General features: G+C 32.9%; 2 protein-coding genes across 15 annotated transcripts; one reads left to right on the top strand and one right to left on the bottom strand.

Moving 5' to 3' along the window:
* Positions 1-8,905: 8,905 nt before the first annotated feature.
* LOC112000446 (uncharacterized) lies at positions 8,906-18,950 on the bottom strand. 14 transcript variants are annotated; one of them, XR_010629195.1, is made up of 6 exons: positions 17,952-18,366; positions 17,776-17,835; positions 16,150-16,197; positions 13,057-13,184; positions 11,806-11,834; positions 8,906-9,296 (listed from the first exon to the last, which is right to left on the bottom strand). XR_010629195.1 is itself a non-coding variant. In XM_065774051.1 (5 exons), exons 1-4 carry the CDS (start codon positions 18,015-18,017, stop codon positions 13,089-13,091), a joined length of 270 nt encoding a protein of 89 aa, XP_065630123.1. In that variant the 5' UTR covers positions 18,018-18,366; the 3' UTR covers positions 8,906-9,296; positions 13,057-13,088. The 14 variants fall into 14 exon arrangements, 10 of the variants coding, with proteins under 10 accessions (XP_065630123.1, XP_023888356.2, XP_023888355.2 ...); XM_065774051.1 differs by lacking the exon at positions 11,806-11,834; XM_024032588.2 differs by lacking the exon at positions 16,150-16,197 and having other exon boundaries at positions 13,057-13,168.
* A 50-nt stretch (positions 18,951-19,000) lies between these two features.
* On the top strand, positions 19,001-22,747 carry LOC112000445 (uncharacterized). The gene is made up of 7 exons (XM_065774046.1): positions 19,001-19,431; positions 19,522-19,688; positions 19,871-20,082; positions 20,554-20,808; positions 20,945-21,031; positions 21,475-21,647; positions 22,300-22,747. The coding sequence occupies exons 1-7, from the start codon at positions 19,058-19,060 to the stop codon at positions 22,418-22,420; spliced, it is 1,389 nt and encodes a 462-aa protein (XP_065630118.1). The 5' UTR covers positions 19,001-19,057; the 3' UTR covers positions 22,421-22,747.
* The last annotated feature ends 1,232 nt before the right edge of the window (positions 22,748-23,979 follow it).

The raw sequence follows: 23,979 nt of genomic DNA, 5'->3' as shown, positions 1-23,979 counted from the left end.
ATGCCAAGCTTGAAATTACGATTGAACCACAGTTGTTTATATATATATTCATTATCAAAGATGGATGACATATAAAAGACTACATCACCATGCTACCTCATCAAACTTATAACTATAGATATGCAAGCATCGTCAAAATTCCAAGAAAGGAAAGCAAGCATGCAAAAGGACATAGCCATAGTAAAAGGAATGAAATCAACATGTGCCATAGAAATTATTATAAAAGGAATCCTTAAACATGGAATTAAAATGGAAAGGAGGAAAGTTTAATATAAAGTTTTAACCTTTTAGTCATAAAGATTACATCTTCTCAAGAAAGATGCAATCTTAAGCCAAAGATAGAAACTTTACTCTAAGGATTAAACTTTCCTAACTAATCGTAGGCATACCTACACAAAGATTAGCATGCCATCTACAAAAACATAGAACGCAAGGGAAATGAACAAACTTCCATTTCAAGAATTAAGCTTTAAACAAAGAACACGCATTAAATCATTAAAATCCCAAACTTTGGCTTAAAGATGCAACCTTTCGTGCCTATAAGGCTAGAACAAGGCAAAGGTGTGGCCTTTCTTGGACATAGAAGCATAGATAAATAAGGAAAGCAATAAAAATGAAAGCTTTTATAAAAAAGATGTAAATTTTCTATGCTATAATAACACCATACCCATGTATTTAAGAACAAATAAAAAAGGTTTTTTAATATCAATGGACATTTTTAATAGAAAAAGATATAACCTTTCATGAAGTTCAAAGCTTCTAACATAAAATGTCTCTTTGATATCCATGAACCCAGATAAAATATAAACATAGAAGCTTTGGATTGAAAAGATGAGTTTTATAAGAAAAAATAGAAACTTTAAGTTCAAAGAATGATTTTTACATAAAAGAGGAGGGGGTTGGAGGACTTTTTGGTGTGTTCTGACCAAAGGGGGAGCTGGTGCTTTTAAAAAAAAATCTTTGGACCAAATGTGCATCTTGAAGCTGTGCATGTTGGTAACATGCATAGCTTCAGGCTGTGCATGTGCAAAGTTTTGATTTTTAAGCCTACCTCGGCTCCAGTTTTGATCATACTCAGGTATTGACTTTGCACACTAATTTGAAAGCTTTTCCGAACTTTGATTTGGATGAAATAGTTTCACTGAAATATTTCACAGCGTACTTTCTATAGGTTTCGGCCTTGATTCATTTGAAGTTATGTGCCAAAAGTTATTAGCTTCTAAAGTTGGCTACACACATTAACTTCCATGATTTTGGCTAATCTTCCCGACTCAATATGTCTTAATGCGGAAGTTCTTTTATGGAGCCTTTTGTTTAAGGATGTTAAGAAACACTCCTAATTCAAGAAAGCACTTAAGGAACAATTAAGGATCTGCATGCAAAGTTAGTATCAAAATGCAATTTTATTGGTTTTTCTTAACTTTGGCCTATTTTTCCACTAAATCTTTTCGAACCTTCTGAGCTTCGTTTTGATCAAATGAGGTGTCATTGGAAAGCTTATAAGGTCTACTTCTTAAATATACTTGCTTTTTATTTCCAAATTTCAAATTGAGTGAGCTTAAAGCTTTTGAAAAAGGGGTAAGAAATCAAGATTTAATAAATCTGTATATATAATTAAAGTCAAACTGAGAGAAAATTCAATTAGATTTCTATTGTTGTCTAATTTTGCATCACATGTCCTATCTAAGTTTTTTTTTTTTTTTTAATAAATTGTTCTAGGTAAGTTAATATTAGGCAAAAGACGAAAAGTTTAATATAAATAACTATCAAACCCAATTAAAAAAAAAAAAAAAAAAAGTAAACTCGTGTATATCCAAAACAAACTAAAATAAAAGAGAGAGAGAGAGAGAGAGAGAATAAAACTTATGTATATATCTATAACTTAAAAAATGTGTAACCCTTACCCAAGGTATAATTTGAACTCATATATGTTTATAATTGTAATTGTTTTTAATTGTATCATGCATATGTACAAGTTATACACTAGTAATAACAATAGTAAATTAGTTTTTTGGATTTTTGGTAAATTGGCTTTTATTAAATGGAATTTTAGAAAATAAAGCTCACCAAAATGAAATTCATTACAAGAGACCTTTCCAACGTCACCTTACTGGGGCCAATCTATTGTTATTACTAGTGTATAACCATGCATATGCACGAGTTATACACTAGTAATAACAATAGTAAATTAGTTTTTGGATTTTTGGTAAATTGACTTTTATTAAATAGAATTTTAGAAAATTAAGCTCACCAAAATGAAATTCATCAGAAGAGACCTTTCCAACGTCACCTAATTGGGGCCAATCTAATTAAGGTCATTTGCTTATAATTCAATAAATTGAACTATAATTAGACTTAAATGACATGTCACCAATTTTAATCGGCAAGTACATTTTTCATTTTTTCACAATAAAACTTGCTAGTTTTTAAGTCTTATTTGGGCCTATGAATTGTCAAACTGAAGGAAAGTAATTAAATTATCTATGACATTGACCAAAAAATTTTCCATTCAAACATTGAAATCTTTTTTTGATAAAAATTGGTGTCAAAATGTGGGTTAACTGCGGTCAAAATTTCAAACAATGGTTGGGGAAATTAATTTTAAAATGGAAAGATGAAAATCATCATTTGGGGAAAATTTTGACTTGGTTTGATTTTCAGTCAACTTAGTCAAAGATTGGTCAACAAGAGCATTTTGGTAATTTTGAATTTAACATGGAAAATTGCATAAACTGCCATCCAATTGGGATAAATTTCAATGTTTTAAACATTTCCATAATCCTGTGATTAAAAATATAATTTTTGTGAAAAATGAAATTTTGGCACGAAAATCAAGATGAACAAAATCCGGTATCAATAGCACGTCATCCCTACTTTATATCACAGTTTTAAAAATAATTCCAAAGCCAATGAGCTACCCTCCAATTATCATATGCAGGAGTTCAAATACAATAATATACCATCCAAAGTTAAATGAATTTTCCATTGCACCCAACACAATTATCCTTGAAAAAAAATCTATTATATTTTTTAACATTTTATTTTTAAAGTCACAGTGACCATATGCAATTTCCTCATACATCTATATACAACATACACAAGTGCCTTACATTGCCTCACTCAATTCCTAGAGTAAAGGAGCTACCTACACAACCAGTTGTTGACTTATGACCCAAATCCCTTTCTCCATTTCAATTTGACACAAATATTGACAGCATTAACACTCTTCAACAACTTTCTACCATCCAAGCAGTCCAAACCAAAGTAAGATGGCTTCAAAGGTCATAGTATCTTTTGCTTATTACTTCACATCTCATACACAGTTTATAGAGGCATTTCATTAAACACACAATTTGCATTTCAAACCCACAAACAAATCCAGAAATAGAAACTAAATACAAATCACAAATAATTACTATCAAACAAAACTTACAAAATAAATCAAATGAAACCCACAGAAAAACCCACAACCTTTGTGGATTCAGATTTAGTAGGAAGAGAGAAATAGAGAGGTTAAAGAGAAAGAGAGCACTTGAGAGGGACAAACCTGAATAGTTTTGCCGAGAGACAGAGAGAGAAGAAGAAGAAGAAGAAGAAGAAGCTTGTTGCGAGGAAGAGAGAGATGGAGAAATGCAAGTCGAGGATGAGAGATGGAGAAACTCAAGTCAAGGAAGAGAGAAATAGCAAAGAGCGAGCATGAGAGATTTCCTAAATTCCACCAGATTTGAAGTATTTGAAATCCATAGATTTGGACCTATCAAATTCTGATTATATTTGGGCCAAACCACAAAGGGATTTGGAGAACCTACTACTTGCATAGACAAATGACTCCTAGGGTCAACAAGAATGGATAAACCCCACTATATTAAATTGTCCCCTTTGGGTGCAAAAGCTACGCCAACCAACTCACAACCTTTCAACTAATGGGAATCAAATTCTTGTAGTCACACCCCATGAATGTAACCAACTTTTCAGCACTGTAAAAAGATAGACTACAATCAAGGAGAAGGTTGTTGGAACCAACCTCTATAAAATAAGATGCTCTCACAACCGCCCCACCCCCCCCCCCAGCACACACACACACACACACACACACACACACAAGGAGATACAAAAATACAAAATTATTTACTAATTATTTTGTTAGTATCCCTATCCTCTATAAGTTCTATCTTAATCAATGGATGGATTTTGGCCGATATCACACCGCAATACCCTCAAATGAGTGCTTATCCTATTTCTTGTAGGTATTATAGGTTCTTGAGTGGATCAAGTAATCCATTGAAATTATAATCACCATTAGAGTTAAGGAAATTTTTTCTTTGAACCATGTTATAAAAATAAAAAATAAAAAAACACCACCCCCAAGATATTTGTAATAGAATAGCATAGTGTTTAGGGCTAAAATCAAAAAGACAATTTTGAACACCTTATAATTAGTAATTACCTGATATGTATGGAACGAAGAAGTACATATATTCGGTAAATAAGCAATGAATCTTACTTTATATTTTTATGAGTAAGGGAAGAGAGGAGCCTAGCCCAGCCCAACACACATAACATCAATAAAAGAAATTGAGGCCTAGTTTGTTGTTAAAGTTAAGCTTAGGCCAATTTAACTCCTTGAACCCAAAATGTCATAAGAGCATCTCCATCCCATCCTATTTTATCATCCTAAAAAGTTACTTTATCAATTATACCATACCATTTTACAATACATCTAACATCTAAAAACTCTATTATTTTACCATTTTATTAAAATATTATTTTTTTAATCTTTCTTTATTATTTCTTTCCAACATCCTGCCAATCAGAACCACCAAAAATCGGGTAATTCTACTATACCTTTTCTTTTTTGGGGGGGGGGGGGTATGGTACCTACTAGTAGGCAACCTGCTATACTAGGTTACCAAAACATTACATTTGATGGTACCATCTTCACATTGTATAGTACTAACATCACATGTGATTGTACTTTTGTTACATACAGTGGTTCCTTTATTTTTTCTCACATTTGATGGTACCATCCTCACATTGTGTAGTACCAACATCACATATGACTGTACTTTTGTCATATTCGGTAATTCTTTTATTTTTTTTCTTACATTTGATGGTACCATCTTTACATTATGCAATACCAACATTACATGTGACTGTACTTCTGTCACATTCAATGATTCCCTTATTTTTTTTCTCACATTTAATGGTATTATCCTCACATTGTGCAGTACCAACATCACATGTGACTATACTTTTGTCACATTCGGTAGTTCCTTTATTTTTTTTCTCACATTTGATGGTACTATCTTTACATTATGCAGTACCAACATCACATGTGACTACTTTTGTTACATTCAGTGATTCCCTTATTTTTTTATCACATTTGATGATATCATCCTCATATTATGCAGTACCAACATCACATGTGACTACTTTTGTTACATTCAGTGATTCCCTTATTTTTTTATCACATTTGATGATATCATCTTCATATTATGCAGTACCAACATCACATGTGACTACTTTTGTCACATTCGGTGATTCCCTTATTTTTTTTTCTCACATTTGATGGTGCCATCTTCACATTGTGTAATACAAACATCACATGTGACTGTACTTTTGTCACATATGATGGTTCCCTTCTTTTTTCTCACATTCGATGGTACCATCCTCACATTGTGTAGTACCAACATCACATATGACTATATTTTTATCACATTTAGTAGTTCTTTTATTTTTTTCTCACATTCGATTGTATCATCCACACATTGTGCAGTATCAACATCATATGTGACTGTACTTTTGTCACATTTAGTAGTTCCTTTATTTTTTTTTTCTCACATTTGATTGTATCATCCACATATTGTGCAGTATCAATATCACATGTGACTGTACTTTTGTCACATTTTGTAGTTCCCTTATTTTTTTTCTCATATTTGATGGTACCGTCCTCACATTGTGCAGTACCAACATAAAATGTGATTGTATTTTTGTCACATTCGGTAGTTTTCTTATTTTTTTCTTTTCACATTTAACAGTATCATCCTCACATTGTACAGTACCAGAATCACATATGACTATACTTTTGTCACATTTGGTGGTTCCCTTATTTTTTCTCACATTTGATAGTATCATCCTCACATTATACAGTACCAACATCATATGTGACTACTTTTGTCATATTCAATGGTTTCCTTTTTTTTTTTTCTCACATTTGATGAGATCATCCTCACATTGTGTAGTATCAACATCATATGTGATTGTACTTTTGTTACATTCAATAGTTCCTTTATTTTTTTTCTTACATTGGATGGTATCATCCTCATATTATGCAGTACCAACATCACATGTGATTGTACTTTTGTCACATTCGGTGGTTCCCTTATTTTTTTTTCTTACATTTGATGGTATTATCCTCACATTATGCAGTTCCAACATCACATGTGACTGTACTTTTATCACATTCAATAATTCCTTTATTTTTTTTCTTACATTTGATGGTATCATTCTCACATTATGCAGTATCAACATCACATGTGACTGTACTTTTGTCACATTCGGTGGTTCCCTTATTTTTTTTCTTATATTTGATGGTATCATCCTCATATTGTGTAGTACCAACATCACACATAACTGTACTTTTGTCACATTTGGTAGTTCCCTTATTTTTTTCTCACATTTGATGGTATCATTTTCATATTGTGCAGTACCAACATTACATGTGACTGTACTTTTGTCACATTCGGTGGTTCTCTTATTTTTTTTCTTACATTTGATGGTACCATTCTCACATTATGCAGTACCAACATTACATTTGACTGTACTTTTGTCACATTTGGTGGTTTCCTTATTTTTTTTCTCACATTTGATAGTACCATCCTCACATTATGTAGTACCAACATCACTTATGACTGTACTTTTTCACATTCGGTGGTTCCCTTATTATTTTTCTCACATTTGATAGTACCATCTTCACATTATGTAGTACCAACATCACATGTGATTGTATTTTTGTCACATTTTGTGGTTCTCTTTTTTTTTTCTCACATTTGATTATTCCATTACCACATTAAGTATTACCAATATCACATGTGACCGTACTTTTGTCACATTTGATAGTTCTTTTTTTTTTTTTTCACATTTGATAATTCCATCATCACATTAAGTAATACTAACATTACATATGACAGTACTTTTGCCACATTCGGTTATAGTTATTGTTGTTGTTATTGTTATTTTTGTTGTTGTTGTTGTTGTTTTTTTTTTTTTTTTTTTTTTTTTACATTTAATGGTATCATCTTCAAATTGTGCGGTACTAAAATCACATATGATAGTACTTTTGTCACGTTTGGTGGTTCAATTTTTTTCTCATAAATTATGGTTCTATTGTCTCATTAGGTAGTGACAACATTACATTTGACCGTACTTTTCTCACATTTGGTTGTACTTTAATTTTTTTTCTCACATTTGACAGTGTTGTTCTCACATTATGCAATAGCAACATCACATTTGACTGTACTTTTGTCACATTTGGTAGTCCATTTTTTTCTTCTCATATTTGATGGTTCTATTGTCACATTAGGCAGTACCAATATCACATTAGACCGTATATTTTTCATATTCGGTGGTACTTTGTCACATTTGATGGTTCCTTTTTTTTTTTCTCACCAATTACTATAATACTCCTGAAACCTATAAAATGACCGAAATACCCTTAGAATCTAAAAAAATGACAAAATAACCCTTAAACTTAAAAAAAAAAAAAAAAAAAAAAAAAAAAAAAAAAAAGCCGGAATTATCAAAAACCGAAAAAATGACTAAAATAACCACGAAACCTAGAAAATTACCAAAATACCCTTAAAATAAATAAAAAATTGACCAAATAACCCTGAATCTTAAAAAAAAAAAAAGATCAAAATTACCGTAAAACCTAAAAATGACCAAACTAACAATGATACCTAAAAAATGACCAAATACCCTTAGGAAAAAAATAATGACCACATAGCATATCTTCTTCCCTTCAATGTCGATGATAAAAGATACAATTTCCTCTATCTCTCTTTGCATCTCTCTTTGTTCGCAATATCTGCCGTTTATCACCTCTAAATTTCGGTACATCCCCTTTTATGTAAAAGTTCAATGTTACATTGATGGTTCTGTTTCTTCTTCATATATTTTTTAAGGCTAAATGAAATTACTAAGATAGTTAGCTTTAAATGAAACTTCAATACTAAACTTTTCAATTAATTAAAAATTATCTTTCAGTTAACACTAGTAATAATTTTTTTTTAAAAAATCTAATAAAAGTTTGATTATTTACTTCTACTAATTTTTATTTTTATTTTTTTTTCATACTCTTACTTCTACTAACTCCATTAAAAGCTTTTGACACCCCAATATTTAATGTAATAAACGAAATTTTTTTGAAGCCAACATTAAATCCCACGTTCATAACCACTGAATTTGCCAATTTAAACTCCAATCAAACCTGCACTGCACAAAATGAAATTTCAATGTTCAAATAGATATATGTTTGTTAAGCTCTCAGATTATACCATCTAAAACAAAATTGTTGGGAACAACAATTTTTCAATAGTGATGGTTTCAATGACACTTCTTTTGCATCCATATCATCTTATAAAACCATATCAAATAACTTGCTTGTTCTGATGTAGGATTTTTTTGCCATTTAACATGATTTTTGAAACAATTTTTCTAGTTGGCATGTTTTTTAAACATATTTGTAAACTAGCATTTTGAGTCTTAAAGACTCAAAATTGCTTAACAAACTCAACCCTTTAAGACTAGAGTACAAGATTGAGTTCTAGTGATTCACATATACAGAACTCATTCATAGTATGTTATTTGCAAAATATATATATATATATATATTAAAAATTAAAAATTAAGAATTAAAATTTTATATATTCATCAAGACAAGATAACTAAGACATAAAGATGCAACAACTTGCTCAGTGATTTAATTATACAATAGCAACAATAAAATGCAAAAATAATGTCAGTCATGACTCATGACAAGTCTATTCCATAGTCCATACTTCAACATTTTTTTCCAAGGGCCAAACCTAATTCTTACATTCCCTAAGGCCAAAACTGCAATTGACCAGTTGGAATAAAAAAAGAGTTATTAATTAGACAAGGTGTAGGAGGTTTTGGCAGGGCACAATCCAGGAGCTCCTTGACTTATCATTCCAAGGGTCCAATAGGAGCATAGTAAACTTGAGAGAGCTCCTACAATCTGGTGCACTTCTCAATCTGACGAGTCACCTTCAAGACTGCATAACATGCATATAAAATAGTTTAACATCATTTCAAAGTTTCTAACAGATAATTTCACAAATATCTCCTACGCATTTCCAAAATTGAAACTAAAATTAAATATATTTAAAAATATAATATATATAGATCAATGTTAAGATTATACACACTCCAAGTTTAAACCATAATCAGGAAATTCAGAGCTTCACAACAAGTGCACAAGATTCTACAAAATAATGTTACTTTGCTTTTACATAACAATGTTTGAAAACTCAACAATACAAATTTAAATAAAAAGAATGTGCAAAGCTAATTATCAACATGTCCACTTGCAAGTTAGCAAAATTAATAGTGTTGTTACATGAATGGCTCAATGACATAATCAAGTAATTAATAGTATTGTTACAGAAATTGCAAAGCTACACCAACTAATGCTTACTAAAATAAAATAAAAAAAAACTAAGCACAGTTCATTATCTCTCTATTAATTACAAAGATAATTGATACTAGCCCATAAATCTATAATTTTCCATCTTCATTGAGGTTGGAGACTATGGCATAAAACCTAAAAAATGAATGAAATACCCTCTAAGTTTAAAAAATAATCGAAATACCTTTAGATACTAAAAAAAGGACCTAAATGACCACGAAACTTAAAAAAATGACCGTAATGCCCCAAAACCTAGACACTTACCAAAATATCTTGGAAACCTAAAAAATAACTGAAGGACCCTTGAAATCTAAAAAAAACCAAAATACTCCCTAAAACCTCTATTTACACAAATGACAATAAGAATTTTATACAATCACTCTATTTTTTTCAATTATTTTTTTTTTAAACCTTCTACATTTTAATTTTAGTAACATTTTTAAATAAATACATTAGCTAATAAAAAAGCCATTGATAATCCAATTGACAAAATGATGACTAAAAATCTGTCATTATAGCCAACTATTATTATTTTTTTTTTTGGCCAACTATTGACAACTAAAATGTTCTATATCAACATGAAGAGATAACTTAAATGCATGAATTTTTTCTCAACATTTAAAATCTCAAACTAAAATATTTTTTCTTAAAGTTCTTAACAACTAAAAAGTTTTATTTCAAGAGAGATGATGAAGTATCCAAAATATGTGTTTTTACACAAAATTCAAAACGGAGAAGCCATTGATAGACCAATTGAAAAGATAATGACTCAATATCTTCCATCATAGCCAACTAAAAAAAAAATGTCTTGCCAACTAAAATATTTTAGAGAGAGAGAGAGAGTACATATACATGGGCTTTTTTTTTTTTTTTTTTTTTTTTAACAACATTCAAAATCTCAAATTAAAAAATTGTTTCAAAGTAGATCTTTTCTACTCTTTTTTCTTTGACAAGGCTCAATTGCATAACTTATTGATACCAAATATTGACGTGTTGTTGTGCAATAGGAGAATTCATCACTTTTCTCCTTCCTCAGTCATAACTTCAACTACATCGTCCATATATTTTGCACCAACTCTAAGAGTTCTATTCCTCCCAAACAAGATCTCAATGTCCAATTTTCAATAACTTTATTTTTATAAGCACATGCTTTTTTATTTTTCTAAGGAGAAAAAAGAAGCAATGAGTTAAATAAAATAAATTTGACAATAAAACAAAGTAAAGGGGAAAAAATAAAATAAAAAGCAAGACATTATATGATGATTGTATTAGTGATAGACTTATGTAGAAATGAAAGGCATTATGTACCTACAGAATTTTCTCAAAGCAATCTTTAAACACATGGACAAAACTTGTTTATAGCTTGAAAAATGCAATACTAGGAAGTAGTTAGCACATGGCCATATAGTTGAGTTAGCCCTAGGAAGTCATTCAGTTGAACAAACATCATATATGACCCCTCTTAGCCATTTAATTTAAAATATTTTGAAATTTTATATTTTACACAATTGATACAGAAATTGATTTTTTTTTTTTTTTTGGGTGCATTGATTGGGCAAATTTTGGGTGTAATAATATTTTAGCTCTCTTGATTTGAATGCTATATGAAACCATTTTTCCACAAGTTCTTCCCACCTACTTGCACTTGGAGCTAAATATAGTGTTTTTTACCTCATAATAACGGTAACTTGAAATCATATACAACCCAATTTCATGTACTACAAACAGGTCTCTTGTTGTAAAGTATCTAAAGAAAGTTGAAAAACTACAAAGAAATCCATTATAAGTATCTTGACCACTACTTATTCTGCTACTTGCTCATCATAAGAAGGAAAAAAAATTCATTTACAAAGAAATCCACTACAATGTGTTTCTTCACATCTATATTTGAATACCATCATGGCAATAATTGAAAAAGAGATAATCAAAAGCATCATGCAATTGGTCTACATGTCTGGATTATTCATTCCTGAGTTCTCAACATGGCAACTTCTAACTTGTAGGAATTTATGCAACTCAAGTGGTAACTAAAGTATCTGCATTTACACGGTATAACTATCAACACTTAGAAAAATGAGATGTTCATAAGGGCACACCTCGTTGCATAGAGAATTTTGGTAGTTTTCTGCACATCAAAGGGGAATTTATCAAATAAAGCATATAATAATGACATTATGACTATAGTGATAAACACCAAAGGAACACAAGAATTAAAAATAAATTAATATCCTTAAAATTTATAACAAAATATTTAAATGCAAGAATTTTCTTAGCATTCTGTTTGGATTCTGATAATTTATGCAGAATACTAGACATGGTTTTGGTTGATAGATTACATAAATCATAAATGTTGTATTTGACCAAGACTTAAAAGGACATTTTAATTAACATGCACTCTAATAACAATGTTCTTATGATCTAAAACATATGCCATAATTCATATAGGACATTTAAAAGTCCAGCCATGTTTACAGCACCAAAAGTCATCCAAACTTTTTATGCAAATTTATACTCTTATAACACAAGAGGAAGACCACAGACCTACAAAATGTCCACTACTATGCTGGACTGCATGCAAAATTACAATATCAATAACAATAACTTCAAGCCCCTACACCCTAGAAGAAAGTACCTGAGTACCCAATTCGTATATCTAACTTCCAATTCCAATTAGTACATTAACTAAGGGTCAATATGTGATAGACAAAGGAACTCCCCAGATTAAAGAAAAATAAAATTTATTTCTATTGTAGCCTTACCATATTTTGCAAAGTACATGGTAATTCATGGGAGATACAAGAGCCACCCCACTCTGATTGGATGGAACAGGAGTGACCTTAGAGTTCCTAAGGTTCTAAAACACAATCTCAGGAAAATTATTGTACCCATTCTCCCTAAACTTTATGTGATGCTTGCTGTGTGCATCACCACCTTTACTTAAAAATACAAGGAGACTTGCAAAGTCAACAAAATAAGCACTTGTCATATAAAATGGAGAAACTCAAAAATAATATAGCACTAAGGCATTTTCCTTGAAATCTTAAGCTTGTTCCACCAACCACAGCTTCAGAAGGTTTTAACATCTAGACTTGTACAAAATTTTGATGCAGAAAAAAAAATTGCTTTTAGGCTATGGTTGAATTTAATTGACAACTTTATTCCCCTAATCCTCATCAACAAATGAACAGATTGAGATATGCACAAGTTGCCAAAATCCTCCACTAGGCTTTCTTCCTCATAATCATGTATAGTTGAAAAAGGAAAGTAAAGCATTCATTAGTACATCAAAAATAGATTAATGAATACTTCCATCAAAATATAATTAAGGATTAAAAATTATGATATACCTGGTACTCCATATAAGTATAACCAATGACGATCACATAACAAAGCTTCTGCAATTTGTGGCAACTGGTACTCCATATAAGTATAACCAATGACGATCACATAACAAAGCTTCTGCAATTTGTGGCAAAAGATAACTGCGAAACTTATCAAGAATGTGGCCACCAATATTTTAGTTTGAACTCTTCATATTTCAGAATAAAATATTTAATGCCTATCCTGTACTACATACAATCCACTGAAAGCAAAAGCACTAGACAATACAGTCTACCAAAATATTGCGTTAAACTTAAGCCTTTAGACTTTTATCTTTTTCTTATATAAGAAGCACAAAGATGCTATCAATAAATTTGATAAGGGCAAAACTTAGGTGCAATACCCTAGGTATAGTACCTTAGATTCCCTGTTTAAAATTTTGACATATGTCTCATTTAACAATCCAAACAAACGGCGTTAAAACTAAATTTTTTTTTCCTTTTCCTTCTTTTTCCTGTACAGCAACTACAAGAACCTAGCTTCAGATCTTTCAAATCGTAGGATAAATAGATATCATCATCAAAAGCAAACAAAAAAGCCCCAGCAAAAAAATAAGGAAGAAAGGGGGAAAAAGCAGAAAGCTTCCTTCTCGCCTCTTCTCAAAATCGTCACCTTCTTCATCGCCGGACTGGTCTTCGCCGCTCTCAGATCGTTCACAAAGCTCAACCTCTTCAACATCGACGGCTCCACCGTGGTGACATCACCTTCTCCATCGCTGGTTTCCAGATAGATCTAGTGTTAGAAGGGTTAAAGTTAGGGTTTCCATAGTTTCTCCGGTGATAAAAAACTGCTAGCTTCTTTATTTTCTCCTTTCTTCTTTATTTTTCTGCTGGGGCTTTTTTGTTTGCTTTTGATGAACACCGTGGGAAAGCAAAAGCATAGCTTTTGATGGGCCGAGATGAGAACAAGTTTACAACTGATGGGCTGATAGACTTCTTTGTTTTCCTTTTGAGAGCTAGTGACTATTGGATTTCCCACAGTGATTTTTGCTTTTTACTTTATTGGGATTTATTTGGAGCAGAAAGCATAGCTCATCTATTTATTTTTTAGCAGAAGGCACAGATCCTACCATTCGAAAGATCTGAAATTTGAAGCTGGGTTCTCTTGCAGTTGCAGTACAGGAAAAAAAAGGAAATGGAAAAAAAAAAAAAAAATTTATCACCGTTTGTTTGTATTGTTAAATGGAACAGATGTCAAAATTTTAAATAGGAAACCTAAGATATTGTATCTAAATTTTTTTTTTTTTTTTTTTGGGTGCATTGATTGGGCAAATTTTGGGTGTAATAATATTTTAGCTCTCTTGATTTGAATGCTATATGAAACCATTTTTCCACAAGTTCTTCCCACCTACTTGCACTTGGAGCTAAATATAGTGTTTTTTACCTCATAATAACGGTAACTTGAAATCATATACAACCCAATTTCATGTACTACAAACAGGTCTCTTGTTGTAAAGTATCTAAAGAAAGTTGAAAAACTACAAAGAAATCCATTATAAGTATCTTGACCACTACTTATTCTGCTACTTGCTCATCATAAGAAGGAAAAAAAATTCATTTACAAAGAAATCCACTACAATGTGTTTCTTCACATCTATATTTGAATACCATCATGGCAATAATTGAAAAAGAGATAATCAAAAGCATCATGCAATTGGTCTACATGTCTGGATTATTCATTCCTGAGTTCTCAACATGGCAACTTCTAACTTGTAGGAATTTATGCAACTCAAGTGGTAACTAAAGTATCTGCATTTACACGGTATAACTATCAACACTTAGAAAAATGAGATGTTCATAAGGGCACACCTCGTTGCATAGAGAATTTTGGTAGTTTTCTGCACATCAAAGGGGAATTTATCAAATAAAGCATATAATAATGACATTATGACTATAGTGATAAACACCAAAGGAACACAAGAATTAAAAATAAATTAATATCCTTAAAATTTATAACAAAATATTTAAATGCAAGAATTTTCTTAGCATTCTGTTTGGATTCTGATAATTTATGCAGAATACTAGACATGGTTTTGGTTGATAGATTACATAAATCATAAATGTTGTATTTGACCAAGACTTAAAAGGACATTTTAATTAACATGCACTCTAATAACAATGTTCTTATGATCTAAAACATATGCCATAATTCATATAGGACATTTAAAAGTCCAGCCATGTTTACAGCACCAAAAGTCATCCAAACTTTTTATGCAAATTTATACTCTTATAACACAAGAGGAAGACCACAGACCTACAAAATGTCCACTACTATGCTGGACTGCATGCAAAATTACAATATCAATAACAATAACTTCAAGCCCCTACACCCTAGAAGAAAGTACCTGAGTACCCAATTCGTATATCTAACTTCCAATTCCAATTAGTACATTAACTAAGGGTCAATATGTGATAGACAAAGGAACTCCCCAGATTAAAGAAAAATAAAATTTATTTCTATTGTAGCCTTACCATATTTTGCAAAGTACATGGTAATTCATGGGAGATACAAGAGCCACCCCACTCTGATTGGATGGAACAGGAGTGACCTTAGAGTTCCTAAGGTTCTAAAACACAATCTCAGGAAAATTATTGTACCCATTCTCCCTAAACTTTATGTGATGCTTGCTGTGTGCATCACCACCTTTACTTAAAAATACAAGGAGACTTGCAAAGTCAACAAAATAAGCACTTGTCATATAAAATGGAGAAACTCAAAAATAATATAGCACTAAGGCATTTTCCTTGAAATCTTAAGCTTGTTCCACCAACCACAGCTTCAGAAGGTTTTAACATCTAGACTTGTACAAAATTTTGATGCAGAAAAAAAAATTGCTTTTAGGCTATGGTTGAATTTAATTGACAACTTTATTCCCCTAATCCTCATCAACAAATGAACAGATTGAGATATGCACAAGTTGCCAAAATCCTCCACTAGGCTTTCTTCCTCATAATCATGTATAGTTGAAAAAGGAAAGTAAAGCATTCATTAGTACATCAAAAATAGATTAATGAATACTTCCATCAAAATATAATTAAGGATTAAAAATTATGATATACCTGGTACTCCATATAAGTATAACCAATGACGATCACATAACAAAGCTTCTGCAATTTGTGGCAAAAGATAACTGCGAAACTTATCAAGAATGTGGCCACCAATATTTTAGTTTGAACTCTTCATATTTCAGAATAAAATATTTAATGCCTATCCTGTACTACATACAATCCACTGAAAGCAAAAGCACTAGACAATACAGTCTACCAAAATATTGCGTTAAACTTAAGCCTTTAGACTTTTATCTTTTTCTTATATAAGAAGCACAAAGATGCTATCAATAAATTTGATAAGGGCAAAACTTAGGTGCAATACCCTAGGTATAGTACCTTAGATTCCCTGTTTAAAATTTTGACATATGTCTCATTTAACAATCCAAACAAACGGCGTTAAAACTAAATTTTTTTTTCCTTTTCCTTCTTTTTCCTGTACAGCAACTACAAGAACCTAGCTTCAGATCTTTCAAATCGTAGGATAAATAGATATCATCATCAAAAGCAAACAAAAAAGCCCCAGCAAAAAAATAAGGAAGAAAGGGGGAAAAAGCAGAAAGCTTCCTTCTCGCCTCTTCTCAAAATCGTCACCTTCTTCATCGCCGGACTGGTCTTCGCCGCTCTCAGATCGTTCACAAAGCTCAACCTCTTCAACATCGACGGCTCCACCGTGGTGACATCACCTTCTCCATCGCTGGTTTCCAGATAGATCTAGTGTTAGAAGGGTTAAAGTTAGGGTTTCCATAGTTTCTCCGGTGATAAAAAACTGCTAGCTTCTTTATTTTCTCCTTTCTTCTTTATTTTTCTGCTGGGGCTTTTTTGTTTGCTTTTGATGAACACCGTGGGAAAGCAAAAGCATAGCTTTTGATGGGCCGAGATGAGAACAAGTTTACAACTGATGGGCTGATAGACTTCTTTGTTTTCCTTTTGAGAGCTAGTGACTATTGGATTTCCCACAGTGATTTTTGCTTTTTACTTTATTGGGATTTATTTGGAGCAGAAAGCATAGCTCATCTATTTATTTTTTAGCAGAAGGCACAGATCCTACCATTCGAAAGATCTGAAATTTGAAGCTGGGTTCTCTTGCAGTTGCAGTACAGGAAAAAAAAGGAAATGGAAAAAAAAAAAAAAAAATTTATCACCGTTTGTTTGTATTGTTAAATGGAACAGATGTCAAAATTTTAAATAGGAAACCTAAGATATTGTATCTAAATTTTGCTCATTTGATAAATAATATTCACTCCTTCTCCCTCCTTTCCACATTGTTGTTCAACCATCCAACAATGTGAGTAAAATAATCTAGAATGAAGAATTCACTGCAAAATAAAGTTTATGAGACTTAAATTACTCTTCAAGGCCCAAGGGCCACAACATAAAAGGACAAAAGGATCCAGACTGTAAGGCGTAACCCTTTTCAGACTCTGAAATGGTGGCAATGGAAATACAAAAAAGTACAAATTCTTCTAGCCCTATATTCTCAATCCTTATTTATCAACCACAATTTACACAATTAACAGAAATCCTAAAAATAAAAAATCAATCAAATATATTGCCTAAATTTATTTACAAATAAAATTACTTAAAACAAAAGAAATTTAAAAAAAAAAAAAATCATGACTAGAATAGCATACTTACAACAAATTCAAAAAGCGCAGCAAAAATCTGGATGCTCCTCCAGTATTCTTTTCCGAAACCCTAAAATTCAAATTAAAAAAAAAAAATTATCAAAACCAAATGGAAACGAGACACCTGAATCAAATTTAAAATCAATATAAGTCACAGCAAATAAATATAAATAAATAAATTATCACCGGTGACAGTGGGAGATTATCTGAAGGTGGAAGATGGTGAGCGGTGGCAGTCGCACTCTCGTTCATCCTCTTGGCCTCTTTCGTTCTCTGTTTTTTTTACCAATCATTCGGTCTCTGTTTCTTTCTTTTCTTTTTGGTTCTGTTTTGCTTTTATACCCTACCCATAGGCTTACTACTAAACTCAACTAAACGGTCCGGATTGAAACAAAAAAAAATAAACGGCTAAGATTTGCTTTCTCCCTTTGCCTTTCCCATTTCCTAAAACCCAAAAACCTCAACGATCAGCCACACTCACTCTCACACTGAAAAGAGAGAAATGTTGCGGTCAATTCTGCGAGCCGCAACAGCTACAAGCTCAAAACCAAAACCCCATTCATGGACTCTCCAATCCTCACCAATCCCATCCCCACCTCCTCCTCACCACTCCTTTTCCTCAGCTCGAAATTACTCTGTCAAGAACGCCACCGCCACCAAGGGCAAGAAGGGCAAGTTCAATAAATCCGGGGAAGACGCCGCACCGGCGGAGGTCGACGCGGCGGTCTCAGAAGCACAGGCTCGGGCTAAAAGAAATTTAAAAAAAAAAAAAAATCATGACTAGAATAGCATACTTACAACAAATTCAAAAAGCGTAGCAAAAATCTGGATGCTCCTCCAGTATTCTTTTCCGAAACCCTAAAATTCAAATAAATAAATAAAAAATTATCAAAACCAAATGGAAACGAGACACCTGAATCAAATTTAAAATCAATATAAATCACAGCAAATAAATATAAATAAATAAATTATCACCGATGACAGTGGGAGATTATCTGAAGGTGGAGGATGGTGAGCGGTGGCAGTCGCACTCTCGTTCATCCTCTTGGCCTCTTTCGTTCTCTGTATTTTTTTTACCAATCATTCGGCTCTGTTTCTTTCTTTTCTTTTTGGTTCTGTTTTGCTTTTATACCCTACCCATAGGCTTACTACTAAACTCAACTAAACGGTCCGGATTGAAACAAAAAAAAATAAACGGCTAAGATTTGCTTTCTCGCTTTGCTTTTCCCATTTCCTAAAACCCAAAAACCTCAAGGATCAGCCACACTCACTCTCACACTGAAAAGAGAGAAATGTTGCGGTCAATTCTGCGAGCCGCAACAGCTACAAGCTCAAAACCAAAACCCCATTCATGGACTCTCCAATCCTCACCAATCCCAACCCCACCTCCTCCTCACCACTCCTTTTCCTCAGCTCGAAATTACTCTGTCAAGAATGCCACCGCCACCAAGGGCAAGAAGGGCAAGTTCAATAAATCCGGGGAAGACGCCGGACCGGCGGAGGTCGACGCGGCGGTCTCAGAAGCACAGGCTCGGGCGCGGCGCCTCGCCATGGACGAAAAAGACCCCACCCTCGATGTGGGTCCCAATGGTCTTCCCCTCTTCACTTCCACGCCTTCCCTCTCCCTTCTCTCCCGCAAAGACACTTGCTCCTACTTCAAATTCAGGTACCCAAATCAAAATTTCAACGAAAACCCACTTGTATTTATAGCTTAATAATTTGATAATTTGGTCATTTTTGTGTGGATTTGGATTAGTATGGAGTCTTTGAAATCGGCGTTGCCGGAGGGTCTACCGACTGGGATGGTGAAGGAATTCGAGGACTCGCTTCGACCAGCTCTTCTTGTTCGGCAGAGCTTTTTGGATCTTCGTGATAATTTTCGCCGAATTGTTGATCCCCCATGGACACTCTCTCATAGTAAAGGTGAGCATTTTGACAAAAAAAAAATCAAATATTGGGTTCTAAATGATGTAGATTATGACAAATGATTTATTGTAAGATGACAGGTTAGAATTTGAAAAGATATTTGTAGCTTAAATTCTTTTTAGGTGTCACAGTTACAGACTCGGAAGACAGTGCTTATGGTGGTAATTAATGTTTGTTAGGTCCCAAACTTAGGAAGCAGGTAGTGTTGGATGGTCCTGTGAGCTGTGGAAAGAGTATTGCACTTGCAATGCTTGTTCATTGGGCTCGTGACGAAGGTTGGCTGGTTTTTTATGTTCCCAGGGGCCGAGATTGGACCCATGGAGGATTTTTCTATAAGAACCCAAATACGGATCTTTGGGACACACCTCTTCAGGCTGAAAATGTTCTCAAGGCAAGATCATTAACCCCTTTTTTTATTTCGGCTAGTTGTTCAGTCACATATTGGGAGCTGTCAATTTTTGAAACTTATTCTTTTTAAAGCAGAATTAAGATAAACAAAAAAGATTTCCTTTTCGTCTTTTAAGTTTTCAATGTCAGGGATTGGTTCTGGATTTTGGAACTTTAATTCATTGAAGATGCACAATGTGATGCAGCATGTGAAATTGGTCATTAGCTCATTGAATTTCATGCTCGCTTATTGTAACTCTGTTAGCATGACATTGATTTTTGGATTAGACACTCTTTGATACGTATCATTTAGATTACATTTGAAAAAAATAAAAATAAAAAAGGTCCATGTTCTTGCTTCTTTTGCAATGTTTACTTGGGATATATTAGCAGTTATTATGACTTGTTTGGTAGTTTGTTTTCAACTGTATCATGCAGTGGGTCTATATATTCCTTATGAGTTGTTTGTCTCCAGGATTTTCTGAAATGGAATGAATCCCACTTAAAACAACTACCATGCCAAATCAGTGATCCAATTCCATTGGGAGAGGGTGCTGGTGTTGGGCAGTTGAAAGATGTTGATAACATGGCAATGCCTGAAGGTTCAACGCTTTATGACCTGGTTAACACAGGAATCAAGCACACACATGCGGCTGTTGGAGTGGTAGTTCGTTTGAGGAAAGAGTTATCACTTGTGAAAAATATCCCCGTGCTTATAGCAATTGATCAAGTGAGACTCAATTTCTTGCATCAACTTCACACATTCTCCTGTTCTTTGGGTTAATCATTTGTTCCGAACCCTATGATATGATCTTTTATAACTGCAAGCCTATGTTTTAATTATTTTTGCTCATACTTCTCCCCAGTATAACAGCTGGTTTACGTTCAGTGAGTATGAGGAAGCAGTAAAGGTTCATTCTCGACGACCAGTACATGCTAGAGAGCTCACAATGGTTAGCACCAACCGTTCAGTTCAAATATATGTTGTCTTAACTGCAATTATTAACATGTATAAAACTTCAGCACTTCAACAACCCCAGGGGGGGGGGGAGGGGGGGGGCGCCCCAAATTTTGGCTTTGTATGTAGGGTAAAACTTAGGTGTAGTACGTTGGGTTCTCCAACCATGTGTTTGAATTCAGTTGGGGAACCTAATGTACCATACCTAAGTTTTACCCTTATGGTTATTCTAACAATTCTAGTGAACCCACTCCTTTACTCCTTACATATTGGTCATAGCCCTTAATGCAAATGAAAGTTACGTAGACAAAGGTGTTAATCTTATTCTTGGAAATGAAAAGTTGGTATTTGATTAATTCCTCTAGCTTGACTGTGTGTCTATATACATATCACTATCAGAGATGTGTATTATATGAAATTCTTTTGTGTGATTTGCAGGTGAACGCTTTTAGGTCTATGATGCATGATGACATGATGGTGGGTGCTTTCTCTCATTCAACTGCTGTAGGAAAGTTACGCAAAGACTTGCCAGATGTTCCTGAAGATGCTCGTGTTAATTGTCCTCGTTACACCTTAGATGAAGCAGCATCTGTTTGCCATTATTACCTTAGGTATGCTAATGAAATTTATATGCTTGCTAGTATTTGTAATGTTGAATAGTGTTGACGTACCGATCTTCCAACATTAGACAGTGGCGTCATCTGGGTGGACAATTTGTTAAATAATTCAACTTGTCTAGTATCATCTGCTAATTAAAGTTTAACTAGCCTATGTTCATGAAGTTTGAATGATTTTCTGATTATAAAATATAATTAACAGATGAATGAAATGAATGAATAACTTGAAGTAGTACAATAACAAGAACAAAACCTCAGTCCCAAAACTTGTATTACAATCTAATTCAGAATTTCATTCTGTCAAATGTTTTGTCCTTGACCTTCTATCAGTTGATAGCAGGTCAATGACTGTGATAGGTGATTGTCTCTTATATTCAAACAGGAACTTGATAGTAAGAGAGCACTTGGCACATCTCTATAAATATATTGCATTTTCTCTCGACATACTGACATATCATATCTCAAACTATTTGGATTCATTATGTTTTACTCATTATGTGAGAATATGATACTCTCTAAAAATTCTGAGAATGAACGTTTTTTTCTGGCCTTGCTATACTCCCTAAATAGTAAAATGCTTCTAAAGCACTTTCCCCTGTGAATCATGTTTCAGGTTCTAAGCTTTGTTTGTTGTTATCTCTGGCAGGCAAAGATTAGTACAACATGAAGTATTCTCGGAGGAAAACTGGAAGAAAGTATATTACTTGGCCAATGGAAATGGATCAGAGATGAGGGGGTTGGTTCCTTTCATGCGACAATCGACATAATATACTCTCCTTTTGACCTTTGTTATAGATGTGCATCCACAGAGGCGCATGTTTTGCTCTTATTGCCTCTGGTTTTGATCTCCTTAATGAAAATTAATGAAATTCTGCCCTCATTGGATTCTTACCCTAATGCTACCACTGAAGTAGCAAGTTCCATTACAGCAGTTACTTTTTGGCTAAGATCATCTTTCCTAATGGAATTAATGTCCAAAGACAATGTACCGTATATAGATCATTTAGCATTTTGTAGTTTTGACCTTCGAAATTCCTTTATCATTTTTTGTAAGAAATTTCTTTTTTGCTAAGCCAGGTTTCTGTGTTTGCCTATTTATTTATTTATTTTTGGTAAGTTTTGGCCCTAGGGTTTAGTCATTTGAGTGTTGCCTTCAGTTTTTTCATTTAGCTTTTAACTTTTAATTTTTATGTACAATTTCTTAAAAATTTCTTTTTTTTAAAGTTAATTGTGAAATTTAAATTGTCAAAATATAGAGTTATCAAAGGCTTATCTACTCTAACCCTCTAACAATTTATTTGTTCATATTATCTTTTCCAAGTGTTTTAACAAAACATACAACATTTTTTTCATATCAAACTATTCTTTCTCTTAACCTTTTTTATGATTTTTTTTAATTTATCAAAAATAAATAACTAAATAAATAAACTGTGTGCATTGATCCCAATTACAATACATAAAACTAATTAGGATTAAAGAAAAAAACAAAATATTTTTTTGTAACCATGCAAGCAGAAGAGTAAAAAAGAAAAAGGTTACTTAAACGTGTTAGAATCTTAAAATAGAAGATGTGATGTAAAGTGTATTGTAAAATGATATGTTAAAAAAAATAAAATAGGTTTTGATGTGTCAAAATGACATTTGACATAGTACAACTAATGCTAATGCTAATGCTCTCACTACATGACCACTCAAAAGATTTTCCATATGTACTTGTAATAGTAATACACGACTTAATTGCCACATACTACTTGTTAAAATGATTTAATGAATTATATGATTTAAAATAAGCGAATAGTCTTTTGAATTAGCACAGAGTAGATTAGTTCTAAAGCAACACATTATAAATTAGAGGAGATTCCTCCCTTTAGAGCCTTGATAACCATGGATTATCAATCTGCAAAACATAACAAATAAAAATAGACTAACCAAACATATAATGTATCAAATTAGTGGCAACCATCAAGCAAATATACAAGAAGGGAAACCTGATGTTCCAATCAGATTTGCTTAAGCACACATGAAATTTTACGCTCCTTTTGTTTCGAAGTAAAATATTTTCAAATGTAAAATATTTTACATGTAAAATATTTTCATTTTCAAGTGTTTAGCAAGAGTTTGATATAACCTAAACATTTGAAAATGCAAACATAAACCAACCACCACTAACCATTACAAAGCCAGCCATCACAAACCCAACCACCACATACATAGCCACCACGGCCAGCCACTCCAAACCTAGCCAACACAATTATTGTCATCCACCAACCACTCCATACTCAGCCACCACCAACCATTGCAAAGCTAGCAGCCGCCAACCATCACA

This window comes from Quercus suber, unplaced genomic scaffold (genome assembly GCF_002906115.3).
Source record: "Quercus suber isolate HL8 unplaced genomic scaffold, Cork oak 2.0 scaffold_85, whole genome shotgun sequence".
In the NCBI taxonomy this organism is placed as follows: domain Eukaryota; kingdom Viridiplantae; phylum Streptophyta; class Magnoliopsida; order Fagales; family Fagaceae; genus Quercus; species Quercus suber.
The sequence above is the reverse complement of the archived record's forward strand: the minus strand, read 5'-3'. Positions and strand labels throughout refer to the sequence as shown.

Bases quoted from the DNA above. Each gene is read 5' to 3' on its own strand.
- LOC112000446 (XM_024032584.2), bottom strand. From the start codon at position 18,017: ATGAACGAGAGTGCGACTGCCACCGCTCACCATCTTCCACCTTCAGAT. The intron at 17,836-17,951 runs GTGATAATTTAT...TTTGAATTTTAG, and splicing joins ATAATCTCCCACTGTCACCG to GGTTTCGGAAAAGAATACTG. The intron at 13,169-17,775 runs GTAAGTATGCTA...CACAAATTGCAG, and splicing joins CTGCGCTTTTTGAATTTGTT to AAGCTTTGTTATGTGATCGT.
- LOC112000445 (XM_065774046.1), top strand. From the start codon at position 19,058: ATGTTGCGGTCAATTCTGCGAGCCGCAACAGCTACAAGCTCAAAACCA. The intron at 20,809-20,944 runs GTGAGACTCAAT...ACTTCTCCCCAG, and splicing joins TGCTTATAGCAATTGATCAA to TATAACAGCTGGTTTACGTT. The intron at 21,032-21,474 runs GTTAGCACCAAC...TGTGATTTGCAG, and splicing joins ATGCTAGAGAGCTCACAATG to GTGAACGCTTTTAGGTCTAT.